The 22,838-nt window shown below is 44.4% G+C and overlaps 1 protein-coding gene across 3 annotated transcripts; it reads right to left on the bottom strand.

Moving 5' to 3' along the window:
- Positions 1-167: 167 nt before the first annotated feature.
- Positions 168-22,726, bottom strand: LOC127593421 (rho GTPase-activating protein 29-like). 3 transcript variants are annotated; one of them, XM_052054867.1, is made up of 23 exons: positions 22,595-22,726; positions 21,260-21,640; positions 11,396-11,539; positions 9,610-9,706; positions 9,453-9,525; positions 9,007-9,067; positions 8,457-8,615; positions 7,541-7,605; positions 7,348-7,458; positions 7,168-7,248; positions 6,819-7,001; positions 6,587-6,724; positions 6,304-6,479; positions 5,733-5,902; positions 5,482-5,595; positions 5,152-5,244; positions 4,904-5,067; positions 3,818-4,006; positions 3,538-3,675; positions 3,172-3,407; positions 2,563-2,878; positions 2,259-2,370; positions 168-1,879 (listed from the first exon to the last, which is right to left on the bottom strand). In XM_052054867.1, the coding sequence occupies exons 2-23, from the start codon at positions 21,546-21,548 to the stop codon at positions 954-956; spliced, it is 4,035 nt and encodes a 1,344-aa protein (XP_051910827.1). In that variant the 5' UTR covers positions 21,549-21,640; positions 22,595-22,726; the 3' UTR covers positions 168-953. The 3 variants fall into 3 exon arrangements, with proteins under 3 accessions (XP_051910827.1, XP_051910826.1, XP_051910828.1); XM_052054866.1 differs by having other exon boundaries at positions 22,441-22,711; XM_052054868.1 differs by lacking the exons at positions 11,396-11,539; positions 21,260-21,640; positions 22,595-22,726 and adding an exon at positions 10,406-10,914.
- Positions 22,727-22,838: the final 112 nt, after the last annotated feature.

The raw sequence follows: 22,838 nt of genomic DNA, 5'->3' as shown, positions 1-22,838 counted from the left end.
AGCCATAATCGGGCTATATGACGCACCATTGAGAAATCAGCAGCTGCCCGGTGATAGGGAATACTAAATGGAAATGAGCTCTGAGAATTTTTAACAAAGAGCGAATGAAGAGCACGTTTTGATCCAAAAAACAAACGAACAAAAAAAAAGGCACAAAACCATTGAGGTTGAAAGTTGTGAGATATATTTTAATAACTTACAAAGTATGCTGTCCGGATGTACCTGTCTTTTTACAAGGAACCATTTCAAGATTGCACCAAATTTGCAAGTCACCATAAAAAAAAAAAAAAAAAAAAAAAACATTTAGGATTTCAACAGTTGTCATGGATCCTGTTAATTACTCCCCCCCCCCCTGCCCCAAAACAGTAAGGTTTAGACTGATTTCAGTGATAAAAATCAAGATTTTTGTTTGGAAAAGATTCTTAGGATCACACGTTCACCTGTATAAGACGGTGTTTGTTCATGACATTCCCAATATACAGTTGCCAGACAGAGCAAGTATATTTTTAATGCTTGGAAGAGAAAGCTTAAGTTTCTTTTTTTCTCTGTGTAACAGTCTAAACAAATGACGGGAACACATCTTCCTGACTCCTGCACTGATGCGGTGCACCATTTTGTTTGTGGTGGCTGCATGGTCGATTTTAACAAGTCAAATACATACTTTTTGGTACACAAACGTGGAATCTGGAAGAAGATTGCAAAAATGTCCACATAAAAAATGCAATTGCACAGTTAAAGGAGGATTATAAATAGTCCCGGCGCCAGTGTAGCGCTCGCGGAGTAATCCATTGGTGACTTTGTCTCTAAAAATATGCACACTTTTGAGTGCGTTCCGTATGCATTTGGGGGATGCAACGGCTTTTCCTTGTCCACACACGACCGTCCATTTGTCTTTTATAGTGTCGAGTCAAAGCAGGTGTGTCTCAACGCGCTGTGATCTGGCGGCCTCAGTATCATACAAAATGAGCTTCTCGATGTTCCACCTCTTGAAGGTGCCTGGATCTCAGTCTCTGGTACAATGATCTCGCCTGGTTTAGGCCCCCGTCCTCTAGACTTGGACTGTGGGACGGCGAGGCGGTTTCCTGCTCTGCCTCCGCATCCTCGGCAAGAGGCTCATCCACAGAGACCTCGAGCTCCTCTTCGTCCTCATCCTCCCCCCGTTCGTTTTCGGCACTGTTAGCTGATGCGTGGAGCGATTTAGCTTGACTCCCCGACGGAGGCTTATAGAAAGTTCCGGGTGGCGGTTGGAGGGTCCTGGAGGGCCGGAAACCCATTGCCACTATGTTGTACTTGGTTACATTTTCCTCCCTTCTTAATGTCCTCTCCGGTCGCAAAGACGATTGCGTTGACATGCTGTAAGGTCCATTCGAGTAGGTGCTAACAGTGCTCTTGTTGGAGTCTTCGAGGGACAAGCTCGAGGATGATACTGACACAGACGGGGGAATCCCGCTGGCATCATCCGCTGAACTGTCCGTACTGAAAACATTTTTGGCCGTTCTCGAAGCAACATCATGGTGCTTGTATTGTTTGTCCCAAGTCCTGCGCAAGGTCTGGGTGTCGATGCACGTGCGCCGGTAGTGCGTGGCGGCTCGCAATTTGGTCATGTCGGTTTCATCCACCTCTTCGATGGACTGGATGCCGCGGTCTCCTTTTCTGTCATCTTCATGCAAGCTCGTCCATCTGGGATTCTCGTCGGCTTTTTCCCGGCCGTGGTTCCGTTCGACCGGCATGCTAGCCGGCCGGGAGGGGGCTTTGTTCCGGTGCGGTCGTAGATGCACCCTGGTCGTGGGTGTGACGTGTGGAGAGCGGATGAGGCTTCGTTCGCTTGGTTTCGGGACCTCGATGACACCGTTGCAGGACTTTGAATCCACTTGGTCGCCTTCAAAAAGAGATGGACAAAGTATGCTCAACAAAATGAACGATGCATCCAAATCAACCCGCAGATTTGGCAGAATCCTTTTCCTTAACTTTTGCAGCCAACATAATTAGCGAGGCGGCTCAAATGACAAAAATATATCAAATATAAAACACTGCCTATCATATACAATAACGCTCAAAATGCAGCTGTGTGTCTCTCTATATCGTGAATACATTTGAATGTTGTGGAGTACATAATGGCCAGCACTGTTTATTTTCCCTTATTTTTAAATCAACATACGGAGGAGTTTCTCGTTCCAACTTGAGCTACTTTCCAATGAAATTCAAATTCAATGAGATGCACTTGCAGAGAAACAGATGAGAAACATAAAAATACGAACCGGGTTCAAATTCTTTTCCTTCGCGGCCAGTTGAAGCAAGCGGTACTGAGTACTCGTGCATCAAGTTATACAGAGGAGTGGAGGAATGTCTCTTAAAATCCCCGGAGCTCAACTGTAATGGGGTAGTAGAAAATACAGAGCATCAATGCACCGCATGCGCTGCATGTTTTCCAAGTCTCCCTGTCGCAACACACCTGATTCAAATGAACGGATGCAATGTCAGGCTTTGAATCAGGTGTGTTGCAACAGGGAGACTTGGAAACACACATCAATAATTGATTTGTATTCAGAACTCCGGCTTTACCTCCTGGATGTCGCCCACGGACTTTGAGTGCCTGCTAAGAACCTGCTCCTTTTCCAGGTCAGGGGGGCCCACGTCGAGTAAGGGTCGAGCCCCGACCTCTGTGGCTGAGTTGTCCGCTAGTGGACTGAGAGGGGTGTCGAAGATCATCTGGTAGTGTCTGATGAGGAGCTCTACGATGAGCGCCTGATAGGGGTAATCCACAATCGAGGAAAGGGACACTTCGGCATCTGTCTCCCTCGGCTTGATGAGCGTTGGGCCAAAAATGATCCCGAGGTTTCTTGCAGGCATCTTGTTTTCCTCAGATCGTTCCGTAACCCTGATGGAAAGGTATACAACTCATTTAACTCATTCACTCCCAAAGACGTGTTTAAACGTGTTTTCAGACTTGGTCTAGAATTGGCTGGTACTGAATGAGTTAAAAAAAAAGACACTTTTCCTGATCAAATGGTCTTGTGTCCTCAGTAACCAGTCAAAAAGTAATTTTTCTTTATATCCTTATATGTTATAAAGTGTTATATAAATGTTATATATATATCTCCTTTGTTATGCTGACCAATATGATCATTATTTATTGAGCAGCAAAACATTTTTCAGCTGGGAGCAGCCTACCGGTGAAGATGCTGTATGAGGAACTGTAGTGTCTTGTAGTGAGCGAGCGGCAGTTGCCTCAGGAGGTCCTTGAGCTTGAAGAGGATGCGGTTGAGCTCCACGCCGACCTGAGCCGGCGGCACTGGGGAGGAGCTGAGGCGAAACGCCTCCAAATCCTCCACAATTCCACTTTGGCTTTCTTTGGCCAAACCGATCAGCTCATTGTAGTAGCGGAAAAGGATGAGTGGCTCTGGAAGCTGAAAATGGGCAAAGGATCACAAGTAAACGAGAAGGTCAATGTAAAAACAACCTTTGTGTTACAGAGCTTATTCAGAGAGATTTGCAAATGATACGTCAAAGTATAATAGATGGTCAAGGCAGGCCTACCTGTCTCAGGTAAAGTTTGAGCACGTTGCTGATGTCGTGGGGGTAAAGGTCAGACATCTCAACCAAGTCCTTGCCATTCTCAAATGCTTGGCACAGTTTTTCAACGCGTGACTTGGCACCGTTCAGGCGGTAGATACCCTTCGCGGTCCAAAACCAGTTTAAGTCAAATGAAATGCAGTTCACACGCAACGCATTCTTTTGAATCATACAGAGAGCGTTGTCCAAAAAAATAGAACCGAAAAAACTAGCAAAGGTTCAAATGCACAAAATCTGTAAATACCTTCACGTTAAGCGCCCTGGTCTCGATCTCCGACGTACATTTGCGGATGATGAACGGGATGCCGTCCTGGCTGTTCTTGGCGGTCTGCATGAAGTCCACGCCGAAGAGGTGAAGCTTCCTCTGGAGCTTCTTATGGCCACACTGGATGGCCAAACTCTCCAGGCACTTCTTATGGCAGGCTAATGAGCACTGCAGACGCATTGAGACGTTTCACGTCATTATTGCAACAGTATACTGTAGTTATCGAGAATAAAGCGCAGATCCACACAACATGGGACAGGAAGACAAGCCAAACACACACACACGTCAATTCATTTCATAAGCTTATTAAAGCCCATATACTTTATAAACATGCAACCCACCGTTTTACATTTCTACAAGCTAAATTAATTCAAATCATTAAATGTAGCCGGTTCCAGCTTGCACGACAAAATATCCACCCCGCCCAGCAACCTTTTCTGGTCATTCTTGAATTTAAAAAAAAAAAAAAAAAAAAGGGCTTCCCGTTTCCTCACATCTTGAACGCATTTCATGGAGCCTTTCAAAGAACTGAAGCGCTTGCCTTCTTGAATCACTCACTTGTCAACACACCCAAGCAACATAACCCACATTTCAGGGGAGAAAAAAAATCCGTTAATCCTTTTCGTTCCCCTTTGTTTGTATACAGTATCTTATAAATATGGAAAGAAACTTGACCGAAAAAAAGCACCAGGGTGGGGGGGAGGGGGGCCACACGGGGGTGATGAGCTCTTTTTAAGTTGGACAAAAGGTCTTTAGTTTCCATTGGCTTTTTCCCCTGACAAAGTCAAGTTGGTTTATTCAAACCCAAAGGGGAATGTGTGGCACGTTTCAACTTTTCCCTTTTGGGATATTCTGATGAGTGCAGGGGTGGTCATTCTCTCTTTTTTTTTTGTGGGTCATCAAAAGTGAAAAGGAGTGATTGTGAAGCTTTGGCAATGGTCATCTGAAACATTCTTCATACTCAAAGAGTCCCAAAGCCACTCGTGATTGGATTTCCTTTTGCACCAAATTCAATTGGTGGAGGGTGTAAATAAAAATCAATACATAAAAGAAAACCATGGTTACCTCCTCACACTCTGCTCCTTGAAACACGACCAGCCCATCACATTCTCGACACTTGGAGAACGCTCGAAGTTTTCTCAGCTTGTGCGTTTGAGCAGCTTTGGACATCTGCGTGTTTCTAAAAGGACGCGGCGAGCTGGCCGTCTCGATTAAAAGATCACCTAAACCTGAAACGTGTGCAACATACAACTGAGTACTGTGCATGTTCAAAATGCTCAATCGACATTTGCGACTGTTTAGCTTTACCGCACCGTTGTCGGAAGGAGAGTTGGGCTCATCCAGGTCATCAGCAGACGACATGGTGCCGGTCGAGGGGGACCTGGGTAATCTCCTCTTAAAGTCTCCTGAACAGTGTGACAGGACACAGCAGTCAGTCCACATTTCTGCAGTCAATTTAAGCCGATTCAAGCCAACTTTCTTTGGCACTTCCATACAACAACGAATGACATCCAACAGGCGTCATTCAAGTCACGCTGCGGTCGAACTTCAAACGGAGGTTGCCAAGTGAAATGAAGGCTGTCTATTCCAAAATGAGTATTTGCTATCTTTTGATGACGACGGAGATGCCGGCATGTCTTCACCTGGGCTCGCAGTGGGTGAGTCCATAGATCGGGACTCGCTGCTACCTCCTACACTTTCAGAGTCGCTACACATTCCTCCACCCTGACTGGAATTCCAGGTACGAATCCGAAGTGCTGGTCATCAAAAAAAAAAAAAAAAGATCATTCCGACATCAGTGATCAGTGGTCAATGGCAGTGTCGTGTTTTTGTTTTGTTTTTTCTCACTCAACCCAAAATCACAATAAAACCTAATCAACAGGATCGGAAATACCTTGGATGTCAGTCGTGCTGTTGGAGCGCCGCTCCGCAATCTTGGCTTGCTGGGTGCTGTTGGACCCGTCATGATCGTCTTTGCCAAGGAGGTCGGATGTCACGGATCCTTGTGACAGGTTGATGTGGGACGAGTGACTGCCGCTTATTGTGTGCTGGCTGAGAGGCATTCTGGCAGAGGAGATGACGCATTGAAAATGATACCATGTCTCTCATACGAAAGGAGCAAGAAGAATATGTTTCGTTCCAAAAAAAAAGAAGATGCTCAGGCAGTACCGGGGAAGTATAAAGAAGGGCTTCTCATATTTTATGACTTTTCACAATAAAGGGACTTCACCCCAACCGATAAATTACTTTTGTGAGCGGTCCAAACTTTCGCTGATTGTCAAATAGTGCAGCTTTCAAGTGACATATAAGCCATTCATAAGTCATACATAAGTCATTCACACCATTTGTTTTGACAGTTTGTAGGCCAGATGTCCTTTCCTGGCTCAGTCTTACAAATGATTCGGGTTTGGGCCCGACACAAGAGAGCTCTAGCAACGGACGACGTGATGCATGCAATGTCTCACCCTGTGCTTGATGAAAAAGAGGAATCCAAAAAGTGGGACTCGGCGGGCAACCTCCGGACGAACTCAACATAGCGATGCCCAGGCTCGTACAGTTTGGCATTTTCACAAAGACTCTGGTGCCTGGCAGGAAGTGACACAAGCTGGGCCTGCTGGAGCTGGAACCAATTGACCGTGACCTTGAACAGACAACGATCGTATCATATTCCGCATACGACGGACGTCACGTGCCGGACGTTACCAACACTTCAAGATGAACTTGACCCAACAAATAATTTGGACGTACCGCTTTCAGGGTGAGGTCGCATTGGAAGACCATCTTTCGGAGCTGAGTGATGATGTTACTCTTGGTGTTAGCCAGATCGACTCTTTTTTCCACCACGTCATTCTGACAAGCTTCGCGGTGTGCCCTCGCTTCGTCAGCCTGAAGCGCAAGTAAGACGAAGGATTCTCGAGTCGGCCTCAAAATAATGCCGTGCTGCTCATCGTGTGTTGACACGTTCGTGTGGTCAACCAACCTTCTGCAAGGCCTCTTCTTCCAACCGGCGCCGCTTTTCTAGTTGTTTGACAGCCGTTGCTCCTCCGACTCCTCCCAGCTGCTCCCCTTCCAAGCGGCTGGTAGATACCTTGGCCTTTTCATACTCCTCTTGACGCTGATCCTGCAGCATCCGGGCCTTTTTCAGAGCGCTGTCGGCCTCGTGCTTGCAACGCAAAGGACATTTGGCGCAAAGCGGAATGAGCGAAAACTGTACCAGCACAAAGTGCACCGTAATGTGTGTTTGTTTAACGGCTGCAGATATTTTCACAATTTCCAAAGGACCAAACAACCGTTGTAAAATTTTTTTGGACACACCGTTGATAAATTACCATTTTCTTTTGCTGTCTCTGCCACTGCTCCTTCATCTCTTTTCGTAATTTGTCCAATTCATTTTTTCGTGTCATCAGCGGCTAGATCAGAGAAAAAAAAAAACAACTTAGACCACATTAGCGCGGTTGCGTCCATTAGTCACCAAAAGTCTGAGAAGGCAATGGGCTTTGTGCAATTACCTGCATAAATTTGTTGCTTTGGAGCACCGTCGTGGTGTTCAGTATGAGCTTGCTGTATTCAACGTCATTTTTGAAAGCAGCCATGTAGATGTCACGGAAAGGCATGAAATCCTTGACCGGAAAGACCGGATAACAGGAGATGGTCAAAACAAACATGGTGCGTCTGAATATAAACTGCACGTTCTTGACTCACCTGCTGACTTGCAAGGGTCTTTGCCGATTCAGCCATTTTGTTATAGCTCTTGGCCAACTCGATATCTGCAAATACATCCGATATGCTGCGTATTAACATAATGTGGCAATATAGAGAGAACAACTTGCCCTTCATTGGGCTTGATTGTAAAATTAAAACATGTTTTTTTTTTTTTTAAATTGCAAAGAATAACAGGAAAGCCCACAGAGGCATTTATTTACTTGAAATAAAGTCAAGCAATGACCTTGAGTCATTCATCGTCTAATAAATCATTAGCCACAGAGGATGCGTAAAATAAACACTTTGTCGGTGTGCCGGATAATGCGTACATTGTACCACTTTACAGAGGGCCCTGTGTCACCGTGCTGACTGGAATAATGACAAGGTGTGACAGAGAAACCATTCATTTACCACCCCGCAAAATAAAAGTCACACGCTGCATTCTCAGCCTTGAACATGCAACACTTTTGAGCACAGCTTAGGCGAGGCCACAATGGAAAAACATACCAACAAATTGACCTCAAATTCCTCTTCCAATTTACAAATAGGGCTTTAAAAAAAAAAGTAATTTCCTTATGGGGAATTAAAAAGTATAATGCATCTACTTATCAATTTTGTTTTTAAGAATATGCAAGATTTATTACTGAAGAAATTAAGCTGTAATAAGCACCGGTGATTATTTTTAGAACTTGCACTTTGAGCTAATATTGCATTTGAGGACATACAATTTGCAGAATAGGAACTTAAGAAGGTAAGGAAAAAAATGATAGATCGAGAGTCCAACTCGGCCAGCTATGTTCAGCGCCTATCATGCCACCTCCTACGATAATAGCGGCACATTTGGGCTTCTGTGGCACGGCGGCAACATGAAACACTCACAATTACCCGTCCAAGCCACAAGCCTTCCTTGACTCACCCATATTAAGACGTTTCTCCACCCACCCCAGCACTTCTTTGGTGTATTTGGACCAAGCTTTGGCGTAGCCAAGTGCCGACTCCACCCCGTTGACGTGCTGCTGCAGCGTCCTATCCACTTCTTCGACCCGAAATGGCGGTCCTGTTACAAGCACGGGAACTGAAAGAGGGAGATTGTCAAATATGGACTGAGGCATGGATGGCAAGATTTCTCTCAACGCTTCGGCGCATGACATGTGTTTGCCGATATCTGTGCCTGTGAAGCAACGTACGGAGCCCACAGTGACCGTGAGTGAGAGCGATACAGGCTAATGCCATTGGAAAATAATTACGGCCAACTGAGTGATGCATGGATTAAGAAGTGGTCATCCAAAACTCAAGAGGCGAAGCCACTCAGATGGATATTAAGTAGAAAATCTGATCAGCGAGAATTACTCTGCCCAATCATAATAATCACCCCCCGCCCCCCTCCGACGAACATGAGATATTCTCGGATACCCGCTTGTTTTCGTGCAAAAGCAAAATGCATTCTGTGAGGAGCGCTATCTTACCTGGCGGATCATCTTTCTCAGAGCCGGATCCTCCAGATTCCACAGGCAGGTTGTCAAAAGACTGAAACCAGATGAAAATGAAAAATAAAAAGACAATAACAACATAATGGCCAACCAAATGGCACCAGTTGTACGTAGGCACAGCGGGGTTGCAAGGAAACATGCTATCGATATATAATTTTGCCTTGTCGAGAACAACATCCAAGTTACTTATGCGACCCCAATGAACTCAACTCTGCCCCCGATTCTTCAGACCATTGAGCTTGACAATTCAGGCCAGTAGGGCACATCCTGGTTTTAATGGGCCTGTGGATGCATGAACTTTGTGCAAATAACCCAATCTAATTTCACTCGTCCCCTTTGATGCCTATTGTGCAGAAGTAATTCCAAGCATCTTATTGCGGGTGACGTTCACTGCTAACCATGTCAATCTGTACACCACTTACCCCGCGCGTCTTAGTTAGGGGGAGCCCTAACACTGATCCATTCTCTACATCTCCCATAAGGACGTCAGACACTCTGGAAAGAAAAAAAAATGGTACATCTTAAGATTACAATCATCTACATCGTCTCGTAATGTGGACTCATCATCATGATACCTACACATCGCCAACCGTGAATGCCAATTTGTCGATTGCAGAGTAGATGTCTCTCAAAAGACTCTGCTTGTTCTCTTCGTTCACCTGCTCAAAATTCACTCCTGTCAAATGGAAATGAGAAGTCAAGCTACCGGCCGTAACATACATTCAGCAAATTCAATGAAGAATCACCGTTTTTGCGTGCACAAAATAGACTACGCTGAACGTTGCTGTCTCAAAATAACAGAACCGCGTAAACATAAAACTCGCTGCAAAGTCCGCCACAGGCAACTTTGTGTGTCGGCACAGAAAGGGTAAACCGAGATTGCAAGTGTATATAAATGGGCTGTAATCTGGAAATCCAGTAGTTTCCTGCAGCAAGTCAAAACACGGTGATGACTGAAGACAGAATGGGGGAAAAACACCAATGTAAATATGGTGGTAATCAGTCTTCACAATAACCTTCCTGTCCTGACCGTGCAGGAAAAAAAACAAAACTAGATGCTCAGAATGCAAGCCTAATAAATCAGTGATGTAACTGGCTGTTCCACCACTTGCTTGAGGAAACTCGTCTTTCCTTCCTTTGGAACAGTGGATATTTCTAGAGTTCAAAACTCAAACTAACCCATTTCTCCTGAAATTTGCTCCAAGAAAGCAGGAAAACGATGCTAGTTTGGTGACAAACGAAAACCAAATGCTTTTCTGTAACCTGTGAAGGAAGCTTCAGACACCATGACATCTATCGATCGCACCAAATGCCAAGACACGTTTTGGAACAAATAGATGTCAAAGACATCTGTGCCCTGAAAAGCTATACATACCTGGAATGTAGTATTTTTTTTTTTTTTTGCCCCCACCCGCCTAAATCTTGGCCCTGTTCAACGGACAATCCTATTTTGATATATTATGACGATCACTGAATTCGATCACTTATACATTCCTCCAAAATGGTTCTGGTCGTATAATCCGCAGCAAGAAAAATTGTGTAGAGTATCAAAAAATAAAAATAAATAAAAGGGCCAGAAAGTTTGGTCTGCCTTGTAGATTCGTCCAACAATTCTCTTGGAATGTCCTATGAGCCGTGTTGTCGTCACCAGTGAACGCACGCAACTCACTAAGTCGCTCGCATCGTCTCTGCTTCTGTCCAACCCCTAACCCCTCAACAGGACATCCTGAGCCTTGTTGGAATACAATGCCAGGGCTCGCATAGGCCCAAACCAGTGGTCCAAATGCGGAAGTTACATCATTGAGAAAAAATGGTATTGTTTGAGTGGAAAAGCACAACACTCTCGCACACACAACTCAGATTGAATTCGGGTATCTGGGTAGGATTTTGACCAAAAACATGAAAGGGGAGGCAACCAAATAATGCCTTGTTGTTTCTCTATCGGGTACCACAAATTGCAACAAATATGCCAAATTGCTCTGTACCTTGAGGTGATTAAAAAATGTTAAATGTATTTGGAAATTGAGGATTATTATCAAACGGCACATGACTTATATCTAGCCTATTCTCAAGAACATAAGGGTGATCATACCCTTCAACAACTTTTTGCGTGATTGGATTTGCGTCTGTATGTTCTTTTTAGTTGGCATTTCATTTCTTTTCAGAGATAAGTAAACTATCTCAGCCCCCTAGTGGCAGAATATATGCATGCAGACCAGTATCACATTGCAAATAAGCAAAATGGCAGAACATTTTCTTCTTTAATGAATTAAGAAATACAATTACCAACATAGAAAAAACAACAACATTTCTGGTTTGGATTGTTAAAAAGACTTGGTGGGGTTACCAAGACATCACATCTCACCTTTCACTGAAGTGATGACAGTCCCAACTGAATTGAGAATATCAACCGAGTTGAGGGTCTGGTGTTTGCTGATGAAAGTCATCAGGGATGCCAGCATCTCCCCGAGACGTTCGTGGATCGCTTTGTGCAGGCAAGCTTGGTGCTCTGTGAGGTCACAAAGTTGGGAGGGTTCAAGAAGCTTTCTGGTGATCCTGCAGGCTGACCGCTTGAATTCATCTGACCAACTAGTCCTACGTGTGACCTGAATATCTTGACCGTGGTGTAGGAAATGTGAAGAGCAATTGAAAGACAGCACGATTTGACTCATGAGTCAACATTCATCCCTTTTTGAAGTAAAAGTACGATGGATTTATTATACAGGGTTGAACGTAATATGCGGGTACACTGGCTAGGGGCCACTCTGGCAGTCATAAAACAAATTAAATGTTGCTCGGCAAAAGCCTGGACAAAAAAAAAATCTTAACTAGGAAGTATTGTAAATTTCCCCATTGTGGGACAAATAAAGGATATCTTATCTTATCTTATGACAAGACAGTGACGATTGGGGATTTCCTCTGAGAAATTGATCAAGAGTACAGAAAATTACGAATCAGCCCTCCGACAAACAAATCCTACTGCCAACTGTCACTACATAACATTCCGCCTTTGCTGGTTTAAAGGGTGGCCATGGCAGCCACGTCAGACAACGACCGTCCGTTCACAGCGGTTGTGGTCAACACTAAAGCAGTCAATGGCCTGTCTAGGCAACAAGGACATAAAGCAAGGCTGGCAGTGGGATTGAACTCCGCTCGGTAATTTACAAAGCGAACTCATACCTGAAAGCCAAGCGCATAAACAGCCACAATCTACTGTGATCGTACTACACTACAGAAGTTTGCAAGTCTGTTAATCAGGAGCCCCTTTTTAAACAGAAATGATGAGGTAAGAAAGTTCAAAAACACAGCCTGTGAGAAGCGTGGGAATTGATGTTCTGCCATCAAGTCGGCAAGCTCAAAGAACAAAGCTCATGTCTGTGTATAAAAGGCACAACTGGCAGCTTTGTACTGTTCTGTCGTGTACTCTACAAAATGGAGTTCCTCTAAAATATATGTTTGGACAAAAAAAATGCAGTTTACTGATATGCATTTCTTGATATTTTTTAAAATGCCACAACATTGGTGTTACACAACCACGGGCGGGTTGCTTACAGTCCACTTTTCTGCCCCCCCCTCCAACAAAACCACATCCCACTGACAGCCCAAAGCCACATTTGCGCTGATGATCACCCCGGGATTATCTCCTCATGGAGATGGGGATCAGAAAGACTTTAGCCGTCGCCCATTTTTCCTTTTATTCATTAGCTCTCTTTTTGGAGTGGGACAAATAGTGCAACCAGCGGGGCTAATACAGCTGGGGCGGCGTGGACATATTGACAATGCTTTCTGTGGCGATCCGAAAAATCAAGCCAACTAGACAGTATGTGCCAAGTTCCCACCACAAGGTATCCCAGGTTTACAGGAAAAACGACACAGAGATGGCTGCTGCAACCCCAAAAAAAAACAAGTAAAGCATTAAAGACATCATTCAAAGATCCTGCAAAGTGAATTCACGCAGTTTTTTTTTCTAAAATACAGTACATCACACGTACATTTGAAGGTAATTGCTGAAAACTTGCAAAGACTGAGTTGTGGGGATCCACTATAAGAACTGTTTCTCACCATTTCAGTAGCCATTTCTCAATCCGGGTGCTTGGGGAGGGACTTCATAAAACACAATGGGTGAGGTTTATATTTTAGCATTAAAATTTGCCTAGTTAAAATAACAGAAACCTTTTAGAACATTCTTTGGCAAAAGACCAGTTCCGTTTATTTAGGCATCAACCTCGCATTCAAATAAAGTGCGTAGGCTCAACGTTTCAAAGTCTTTGACAAGCCGCTTCAACCTCTGTGCCCTTTATTGTTTGTAGTCAGTTCAGATAGACGGACGTTCTGGTTAAAAATGACCAAGTAGCTCGCGCCATCTTGGCACAGGCTTTCGAATCCATTCATTCATTGAACTGCATCCCCAGGAAAGGAGGCATAAAGTTTGAGGTTGATTATGGACGACCCTCAGCCATGAATGCCCACAGGACAGAGAGGTATCCTTTAAAAGGGTCCCATGCACTGCAAACGACAATAGCAGATGTGTCAGCCTACTGGACCGTCCCAAATTGAGGCTAATTAGCACGACATTATGGCCGTGTGGACCGGCACAGCGAGGCACGGCATCGAGTAAAAAGAACGATTATTTAACCCCAGTGCTGCTTCTCACAATGCGGAGACAGCCTGTTCCCACCAGGAAGGGTCTGTTCAAGGCATATCTGATAAACACAAATTGAGATTCGGCAGCGGCGTTCTTGTTTTAAAGACAGGACGTTCAGTTTTAAGAGAAGATTCTGGGGAAAAAAAACTTCTGTCCACAGTCGACAGGGAAAACCAGAGTTTGAAGAACAGACTTGTTTGAGAGCAGAAAACAAAACAAAACTGTATTGTCCCTGGGGCCAATAGCAAACAGTCAGACAGGTCACCCCATGGACCTGACCACATGAAGCATTTATGGAACAATAAATTAGATGCATATACAGTATGTCTTTGTTCACGGTCTGATGGTTTTTGATGGGAGGATAGTAAGCCATGACAGGGGAGGAGTGGTAGAGAGCACGGGAGGGAAAATATGAAAGGAGAAGGGGGTTGTACGTGATTTGGGGTAGTTCTCTTCCATTGGGATGTGTCCCAACTCTACCCCTGCACAGCATATCCCCGCTATGAGAGAAGGAGTGAGAGACATTCCAGGGCATAATAAGGCCTGGTGAATGAAAGCGATAGAGGGATCAGACCTTGAGCCTGATGAGAAGGAGGCCGCGGATCAGGAGCTCCTCGCAGGCTGCCAGAAACACATTGCCAGGCTTTTACTTCATTAGCGTCATGGAAACCCAACATTCCAGCCTCTTGTTTGGTCGTGGGGATGGCAGTGGCAGCAAGGGGGGCGGGGAGCCATAATGAAAACATTCTCAGATCATTCACCATCAAAACGACACCTTAATAATAAAACATTCCGAAAGCTCTTCCCGGCCGGCTTTCTCAAAAAAAAATATAGAAAGTCGGGAATTATGCGGTACGCTTTAAAACACGGAATGGTAAGAGTTGTCAAACCTCTCCCAAAACCTCATACTTGACCAAGCCGTCATCTCCAGATATCAGCCATATCTGATATCTGATCACTCGAAAATGATCTTTGCAGTCGATGACTCCATCTCACTAAATATTCTCTGCATTGTCTCATGCATTCCACCACACAAGAAGATGGCAGGGGAATCACAGTAGAATGCACAACCACATGAAGAAGCCGAGCAATTACTAATTAGGGACGCTGCATCATTGAGCCGGGAGTGCCTGAGACAATATGACTTGGCAACATTCCATTCGTTGAGACCCGAGCACTGCTCAATTCTGCACTGCAAATCACGAGTCGCATTCTTGATGGTTCAAGACACTTGAGAGTGTTAGGGTGGGGCCAGTCAGGCAGCCTCCTCAGCCAGGGTGCTCTGCACCTCACATCTGAGACGCGTCAGCTCATCACCCACCTGTTGCCTATCTGCTCATTTGGACTGGTACACGTTGACTCACAGACCATTCCTCGGTGCAAGTTTGTGCCGTCACCACGCCAGTGGACTCTGTTGCCATGTCCTGCAGCTTCTTGTTCCTTGTGTGGACATTTCCCTGTGGACTCCTCGTGCTTCCCCCTGAGGGACTTTGCAAAGACTCTTCAATAAACTACGCCAAGTGTTGGCTTCAACGATACCTGCCTGTTGTTGTGCTATTGGGGTCCAAACATCCAAACCCTAACAGAGAGTGGGCCATGGTGCTTCTGGCCACAGAGACAGTGTCAAATCACTTATCGTGTCACCGCGGCATAGGTGGACTCATAACGAATTACAATGCTGAACCTAAGTCAAAAGACTCAAACATTTGAAACCATTTGCTATATGGATAGGTTATTTTGCAATTTGCCTCAACATACAACCACATCCCCCCCAAAAAAATTACCCAGGAAGAAAGAAAAGGATATCCTTGCTAATTATGAGATATTTATCAAGGAGGTGTTTCAAAAAGGGCCACTTCACCTTTAACACAAAGGTAAGGTCACCGCCAGTGCATCTGTAACTCTAACTGTTCTTCCTCTTGTCTGCAAACTAGTCGGTAGATCACACACATAAAGACTGTGACTTCATTGCTTCACTTTTTTGGTTTTGTTTTGCTTTTGCAATAATTAAAAGTGTTTTTAAAGGGCGCTGCAGCGACCTACACGGAGGAGTCAGATTTAGCTGGTGACTCCCATTTTCAAGTTTGTTGGCTTTTAGAGCAGCAAAGCAAATGATATGACATCACCCAAGAGTGACCAAAGGATGTTAATCTCCCAGGATCGGTTTGTTGATGTTTGTAGTTCTTGTTTTGCATCTCGCGTTGCTCGCATCGAAATGTAACACTCGGTTTCAAGTGAAGAATGTCCCCCCCCCCCCCTGCCCCACAGCACCGTTTTGCCCACGGGCCGTGAGGAAGGACAGATATGGCTTTTACATTCCCCCACATTACCACCTCACCAACTGTTGATGCAAAGCCATGAAAGCTGGCATTCCAACTACGCTCTCACTTTTCTTGAAGAGAAAAACACAGACTCCCCCACCTCCACCCCCACCCCCCTCCCCCTACTGCGGAACCTTGATCTGCCAGCCAAACTGGTCAAGCGTTGGCGCTAAAAGCCTACGTTTGTTCTCCACAATGTGTATTGTACGCAAAGGAACATCAGCGGGACAGGAGGCGAAGACGGCCCCCTTTTTTAGTGCACCTGTCAATGGGCATGAGAAGGAAGTGAGGGGTTGAATCTCAACACAAAGGGAGGCTATTTGGCTTTACTGTCATCCTGACCATGAGTAAATGGGCTTTGTGAACTTGAAAGCCTACCTTCTAACCTCAGATACCTACGGAGTAAAATGTTACTCATTGAGAGTCTTCTTTTTCTGAAGAATGCATGAAGCCTCGGAGAAAATCAAGAGTGATTGCGGGCATTGTTGCTCCCAGGCCGCATGGCTTGGCATGTTCATTCACACATCAATGGACCCAATTTCCTCTGTTGCCTTTCCACAGTCCAGTGAGACCTCATTTGACTCTCACAAGACATGATGGACTCCAGTTGGCCAGGCTCTCTTCTTCCCAGAGTAGTACAACAACAACAACGTTCCTGAACAAATTCAAAGTAGCGCTGGACGAGTGTGTCCAGTTGTCCTTCCCTCCTCGCCTTCCCTATCGAGTCGACTGGCTTTTCATATCTCATAACCAGTGTCGGGCTGCCCTTGCAACATGCAAACATGCCCGTGAATATCATCTGACAGGGAAAAAGGTTCAATTATTCGCTTACATATTTCTATAAAGTAGCAAGAAAACGTATGTCAATTATGTGGGATCACCTTGATTTTTACATGATGCTGATATGAGCTCCATCTGACAACAATAGACAATTACAGTCTGCTATTACTCACAACAAATGACAAATACAGTCTGCCATTACTAACGCCGCACAAACAGCCATCAGAGGTCATGTTTTAATTGGACACGTATACTGTGCAAGGTGGAAAAAGTAAGTATGTGACCCCTGAGGTGAATGACTTCATGAGCTAATCGGGAATTGGGAGTCAGCCAACCGTGAGTCCAATTAATTCAACGAGGTCGGAGGTGTTGTTTACGGCTGCCCTGCGGCACAAGAAGCAGACTTATTAGTTATCAGTTTTCTATTTTGAAAAGGCATTGCCCAAAGTGACCCACAATGAGGAATTGTTAACGTACGTAATCCACGGACTGGATGGTCGGATTCCCAACTGAAAACAGCTAACAAAGCAGGTGCGGTGCACTTCAGGGCTATTAAACTTGACAAGTGAGCATTTCTTTGCCACCTGAATACAAGGTGCCACCATTGTGCACCTTGTGCATTGCACAATAATTGTGAGTTGAAGCCTGTGATGCTTCGTGCAGGTTTCATTTTAAAAAGACAAAAAGGATAAGAGGACTGCCAGATGTCTCACAACATTGGACATTAATCCCCCCCCCCCCCACCCGCCCCATACCCACCCCCTTGAGATCCAATTCTATCACAGCATCGGTTTATAACGAGCAGTGGATTCAAACAAGAAGCAATTAAGGTAATGTAATAAATCCTTTTAGGCAGCTTAGTGAGCAAGATTCGTATTCACTATGATTAAATAGAGACGATATTCTTTGAGCATCCAAGAGAATCCAAGTATCTTGATGCATAAGAGATGATATATACTGTATAATTTTTATTATATATATTTTTTTTACCACATTGGAAAGAAAGGACAATTTAGATGGTTTACACTGGGTTTTAAATACAAGCACGTTAGAACCATAAAAGGAACTTTTTGGAGGCAAGAAGCTGCTTGGAGGACTTTACAGCTGATCCCAGAAAGCCCAGCGGGATAGTCTGTCTAAACAGAGGAGAGTTAGAGCCTTTAAAGAAAGTCTGGAATGGTTGCTGAAACGTCCAAGTAGGGCTAAATTTGCAAGCAAATCACTGAAAACATTTTTAGGCTTTCGCTGAGGACCGACGCCAGAGTTTGCCAGAATGCTTAACTGTAATTACAGAGTCCGTCCCCCCCCCCCCCCACCCCCAAAAAAACTGCAAGATACAAACAAAAAAAGACTACGCAAAAGGTATTCCAGACAATTCAAACCTAGCTAAACTATTACCGGTACTCACAATGCAGCTATGGTGTGTTCCCATGTTCATGATGCAACACCTGAGTATGATAATTATTAACTAAAGATTCCTCATGACTCCGAGCAAATAGTTGAGTTGACATAGGGGAAGGGGTGAGTCATGCACATACTGTACACTGACATATGAAACTTTGACAAATGATGGCATTCAACATGATCAAAGGTTCATTTTTTTAAAGAACACTCAGCTGATCACAGCATTCAAAACTTGATGTGCCACTGACAGGATTCCTCTGGAGAAGAACAATTAACCTTATCCAGGTTCAGCTCAATATGAATGCACTGCATTTAAATGGCATACATTTTTTAAGGCTTCATTTATAACGCACTCAAGCAACATTTTGACTTGGATCTATTTGTGAAATATCTGACACGTATCCAATCTGGGACGAGAGATGAAAGTGACCTCGGTTGAATTTGGGAGGGGGAAAAAATGCAATTGGGCCGCTCAGACTGTCATTTTTGGGGAAATAATACATAATACAGGTCACATTTGAGCAAAAAAAAAAAAGATTTGTGTCACATTTGCCTGTTGTTTGATAAACGGGGAGGAAAAGTACTTGAAAACAACACCCTGCTCTTTACTTTCCATTGTCAGTGCTGGCTGGTTCACTTTTTATGCCTGTGCGGTTGACACAAAAACTGGCCATCATTCTGCTTGGCAGAGCTCGATGCTGCAAATGCAGAAGACACACCTGTCTTACTAAAACAAGCAGCCTTGGAGTCAACACGCCCTGGCTGACACCCTCAACAGCAAATCTGCACTGGATTTGAAAGAAATATAAATATCCTTTGGGTTGGGTAACGCCCAGCTGCGGTCAAAGGTTTGCTCCTCTAGTATGACAAAGTGCTTTCGAGTGTCTATTCACCATGACATACAAAAGGACCAGAGAGACCACCTCCACTGCTCATATGGTCTCATGATGTCCTCAGTGAGCCCCGGTGAGGACCAACCTCGAAATAATAATCTCCTCCAATTACAGACACGTCCTTCACAAGTGTGCAGCGGACGAGGTCAACCTTGCAAAAGAATGAAAATATCCACAACGCAGCGGCAGCTGCCCGTTGCGGACGGTGGAGGGCGAGTCTTTGACTCCGACCTGACACCAGTTGAGTCACATAAACAACTTCTGAAGACAGAAAGAAGTCATGCGTGCGTCACCGGCTGTGGCCACACGCTCCAGCATGCAGTAATAACCATCTAAGGATGCACCACTAATCAAAACAAAGTCCGAATGTCTTATTTGGAGAACTTGGCTGAGGAAACCCCTTTGGGGATCATTCGAACAGGCCGCAGCTATTCTGGACTTGGGAAAGGATCACTTTGCGCAAAATGCCGCTGCTTTGCAGGAGAGCACGAGTGTGGGGATGTCACCGGGGACAACGGGTGTCAAACTCACGTCACGTATTGGTAAATGGAGGAGGAAGGGGAGGGATTTTTTTGTTCACTTTTAGTGAGTGCCCGCAGCAATGAAAGGTTTGAACTTTAGTGATGCGGCCTGCGGACAATATGGCCATAAATTAAAGAGGGCTTTAAATCACTTCCATCACAATGCAAGTCAGTGACTCCCAGCGATCTGTTAGCTGTCTGCGAGTATCCATACTAAACCTAAACAATGACGCATTGTGTACGTCTTCCCACTGAAATGAGAACTAAATGAAACGTTGCTCCTCCATGACTGCAGCTAAAACAAAATACAATTAAACAGCCACGCCATATGCTATTTTGGACAAGGTGATAAACCTTGACAACTGCATTTAGCTTGCGGCACAATTTATGTGTCAAGTCCTGCTTCAACACCAGTGGCGCACGGACCGGAATAACGCTGCCGTTGCCGTGATCCGCTCGGATGGAGCTGATTTTAGAGTCGCTGACTTTTTGATGGCCTTCTTCAGACGGCACTGAATCAACAGTGCCTCTGATGCTTGCAGACCCTGTAGTGCATTCCCGATTTGATTCAAGACAGGATTCATCGATAATTACTCAACAAAAATCAATAAATCCGCTATGCAAATATCATACCCGTGCCTAGAGAATGAGCATTCTTGGTTTACTTTTTTTTTTCGAGACTTTTGTCATATTATCAAGGCATATTGCCACATACCCCCCCCCCCACCCCCAAAAAAACAACCAAACCCAAATCAGGCTCGTCAAATTTGTCTTTTCCTGTATTTAGCTAAAACACGCCCTAACGGGAATACTCGGTCACATGTTGGCATCTACTATAAGTGTCCGCCTCTGCGTCACTGAGCCCATGTTTACGGAACAAGTTCCCTTATATAACCGAGACATTTCAATTTGAAGCTTGACAGGTGAATTCCCTGCTTTTAGCCAAAAAAAAAAAAAAAAAAAAAAGATTTTGCAGCATTAAGTCACAATTTTTCCTCCCGTTGCTCTACTCTCGAGACGCTGTGGCATGATTGCTGTGCATGAGTGATAGACCCTTGTGTGTGTCCATATGCATTCTCATTTGCGTCCAAATACTTAAGACATTCTTGTATGGCGTGAAAAAAAAAAATGCCGCGATGATCATGGAATGTAGAACATTGCTTACTCGCACTAAGGTGCTCTGTTATGTGTTGCATGTGCACCAAATTAAAGGTGACCATTACACATCCCGGTTACTTTTTTCTTTCTTCCAGCATTTAAGAACTGCCTACTTATACAAACTGCTTAAGAGGGGAAACAATCTTTTTTTCTACCACTCCTACTTCACAGCAATTATATTTTGGAGCGAGCAAAGCAACGATCATGAACCGGTTTCTTTCTGTCAAGCTAAGAGGGTTTGTCACATTTGTCAGCTTAAGCAGTTGTGTTTTGTTTGACCAAGTCTCTCTACATTGAGAGGTGTCAATGTACCACCACCCCCACGCACACATTTGCATAATTGGGTTGATAATTACGCCAAAAGATGGCGGCAAATTTGACTTTTATAATAGACAAGGCTATGGCCTGACACTGTATTTACTTTTAAAGTGCATATAGTAACATTTACTAAAAAAAAGAACACACAAAAGCAAAGACATTTCGTAAAGACATCATTTCCGAACATACCTCTGGAGGTTAAAACACCTCTGAACTGGATCAACCCATCAGAAAATTTGCGTACATCGCTGACCGTCTGCATGATGTAGTTCGAGTATGAGGTGAAGCTTTCGAGATTGGGCGAATGCATGGGGCGGCCCGTGGACATCTTGTCCGACACATAGGAGCCCAAAGTGACAGTGTTCGAACTGGAGCTGGAAAATCGAGAGATGCCCAGAGGGAGTTTGGTTCCTCCTCCGCTGCCACCACCCCCTCCGGATCCTCCGCCGCTACTCTGGCGCAGCATGGCCCCAAGCATGCTTTCTTGGCCCTTAGGCCTTTAAGCTTGTGCCCCCGTGGTTCTACTCAGGAATCAAACTGAACACAGGCGTACCATAAGGATCCAGGGTTCTGCAAAGCAAGAGTGAACAAGACTGAGTGTTATAATAGTCCATGGGGGAGCATGTTTTTACAAAAGAAGTCCAGTATAATAACAGAACAAAGAACCTGCATGGTGTCACATTGTTTTTATCAGCAACAATGTCATCTGCAATAGTTCACAAGTGCTGCTTATGAAGGTTAGGAGGGGTGAGGTGATGTTACTGATGTAACACATTTCCAAATCAATGCCAAAACCTGGATTTAATGGCTTTCAGGCATAGTATTGTAGTGTTATTTTTAGATTCGGTTTAAAAGCTGTGATTAAATTGCTGCCAGTCGTGTTTCTGATACACCTTAGGGAAAATATGTATCATTAAAACACATTGCTGAATACTGTCTGACACCACGAAATAAATCAGAGCACGTTTAAACGATCAATTAAGATTTGCTGAGGCGTTGGCCAATAAAGGTATACGCTTGTCAACAACGCGAAAGCGAATGCCTGAATCTTCTGTGTCTCGTGTTAGTCCGTGTATTGGTGGTCGATGCTGCACGAGAGTTCGTCACATTTTGGCATGAACGATGAGAATTGTTCGTACAAATAGAGAATTGCATTCTGAATCCTTTTATACGTCCGTGCAAAATGTCGCGGGGTCACAACAATGTTACACACTATTCTATCAATTAAAGCAACAAAAAAAGTGTTACAGTATGTGATTCTCTTGTGTGCATAGCGCATACAAAAACAAATGAGCTTGATACATTTGGAAAACATTCCTTAGCGTTTATGGATGAAGTACTAGAAGTTTATCATATGAGCACATACGAACCCGATGCACAGTCCGGAAACATTGCAAGTTCCAAAACGCGAAAAGAGGGTCCAAGGTTAGTAATGAATGAAACAAAACATAGTCCACAGGAAGCTAAGCAATTCGAACATATCCCAGTCCGGTCCTTGTTCGAGTCTAAACAGAGGGCACTTGCCTTTGCCTCCCCTTTTACGAGTGACGTTATCTTTACCGTCAATGTGTGTGACTGTGTTTACGTGAGCGCGTGCTTCTTCAATAACAACAGGTACTCCGTGTATGACTAGTCAAGCCAATCGTAAAATAATAACAACATCCGGTGATGATTTTCACAATATATCCGTCAGCTATGTCCCTACTGTCTCGTCCTGTACTGTATATTTTTCCTCTCTGCAAGACTATCCGTCGGAATTGTTTTTCAT

This window comes from Hippocampus zosterae, chromosome 20 (assembly GCF_025434085.1).
Source record: "Hippocampus zosterae strain Florida chromosome 20, ASM2543408v3, whole genome shotgun sequence".
NCBI classification, from domain to species: Eukaryota; Metazoa; Chordata; class Actinopteri; order Syngnathiformes; family Syngnathidae; genus Hippocampus; species Hippocampus zosterae.
This window is presented reverse-complemented; position numbering and strand designations above follow the sequence as displayed.

Excerpts from the sequence above, each read along its gene's own strand:
- LOC127593421 (XM_052054867.1), bottom strand. The coding sequence starts at position 21,548 with ATGCTTGGGGCCATGCTGCGCCAGAGTAGCGGCGGAGGATCCGGAGGG. Across the intron at positions 6,725-6,818 it reads AAGAAGAGGCCTTGCAGAAG|GCTGACGAAGCGAGGGCACA; the intron begins GTTGGTTGACCA and ends CTTGCGCTTCAG. Across the intron at positions 5,596-5,732 it reads CAGCACGACTGACATCCAAG|CACTTCGGATTCGTACCTGG; the intron begins GTATTTCCGATC and ends TTTGATGACCAG.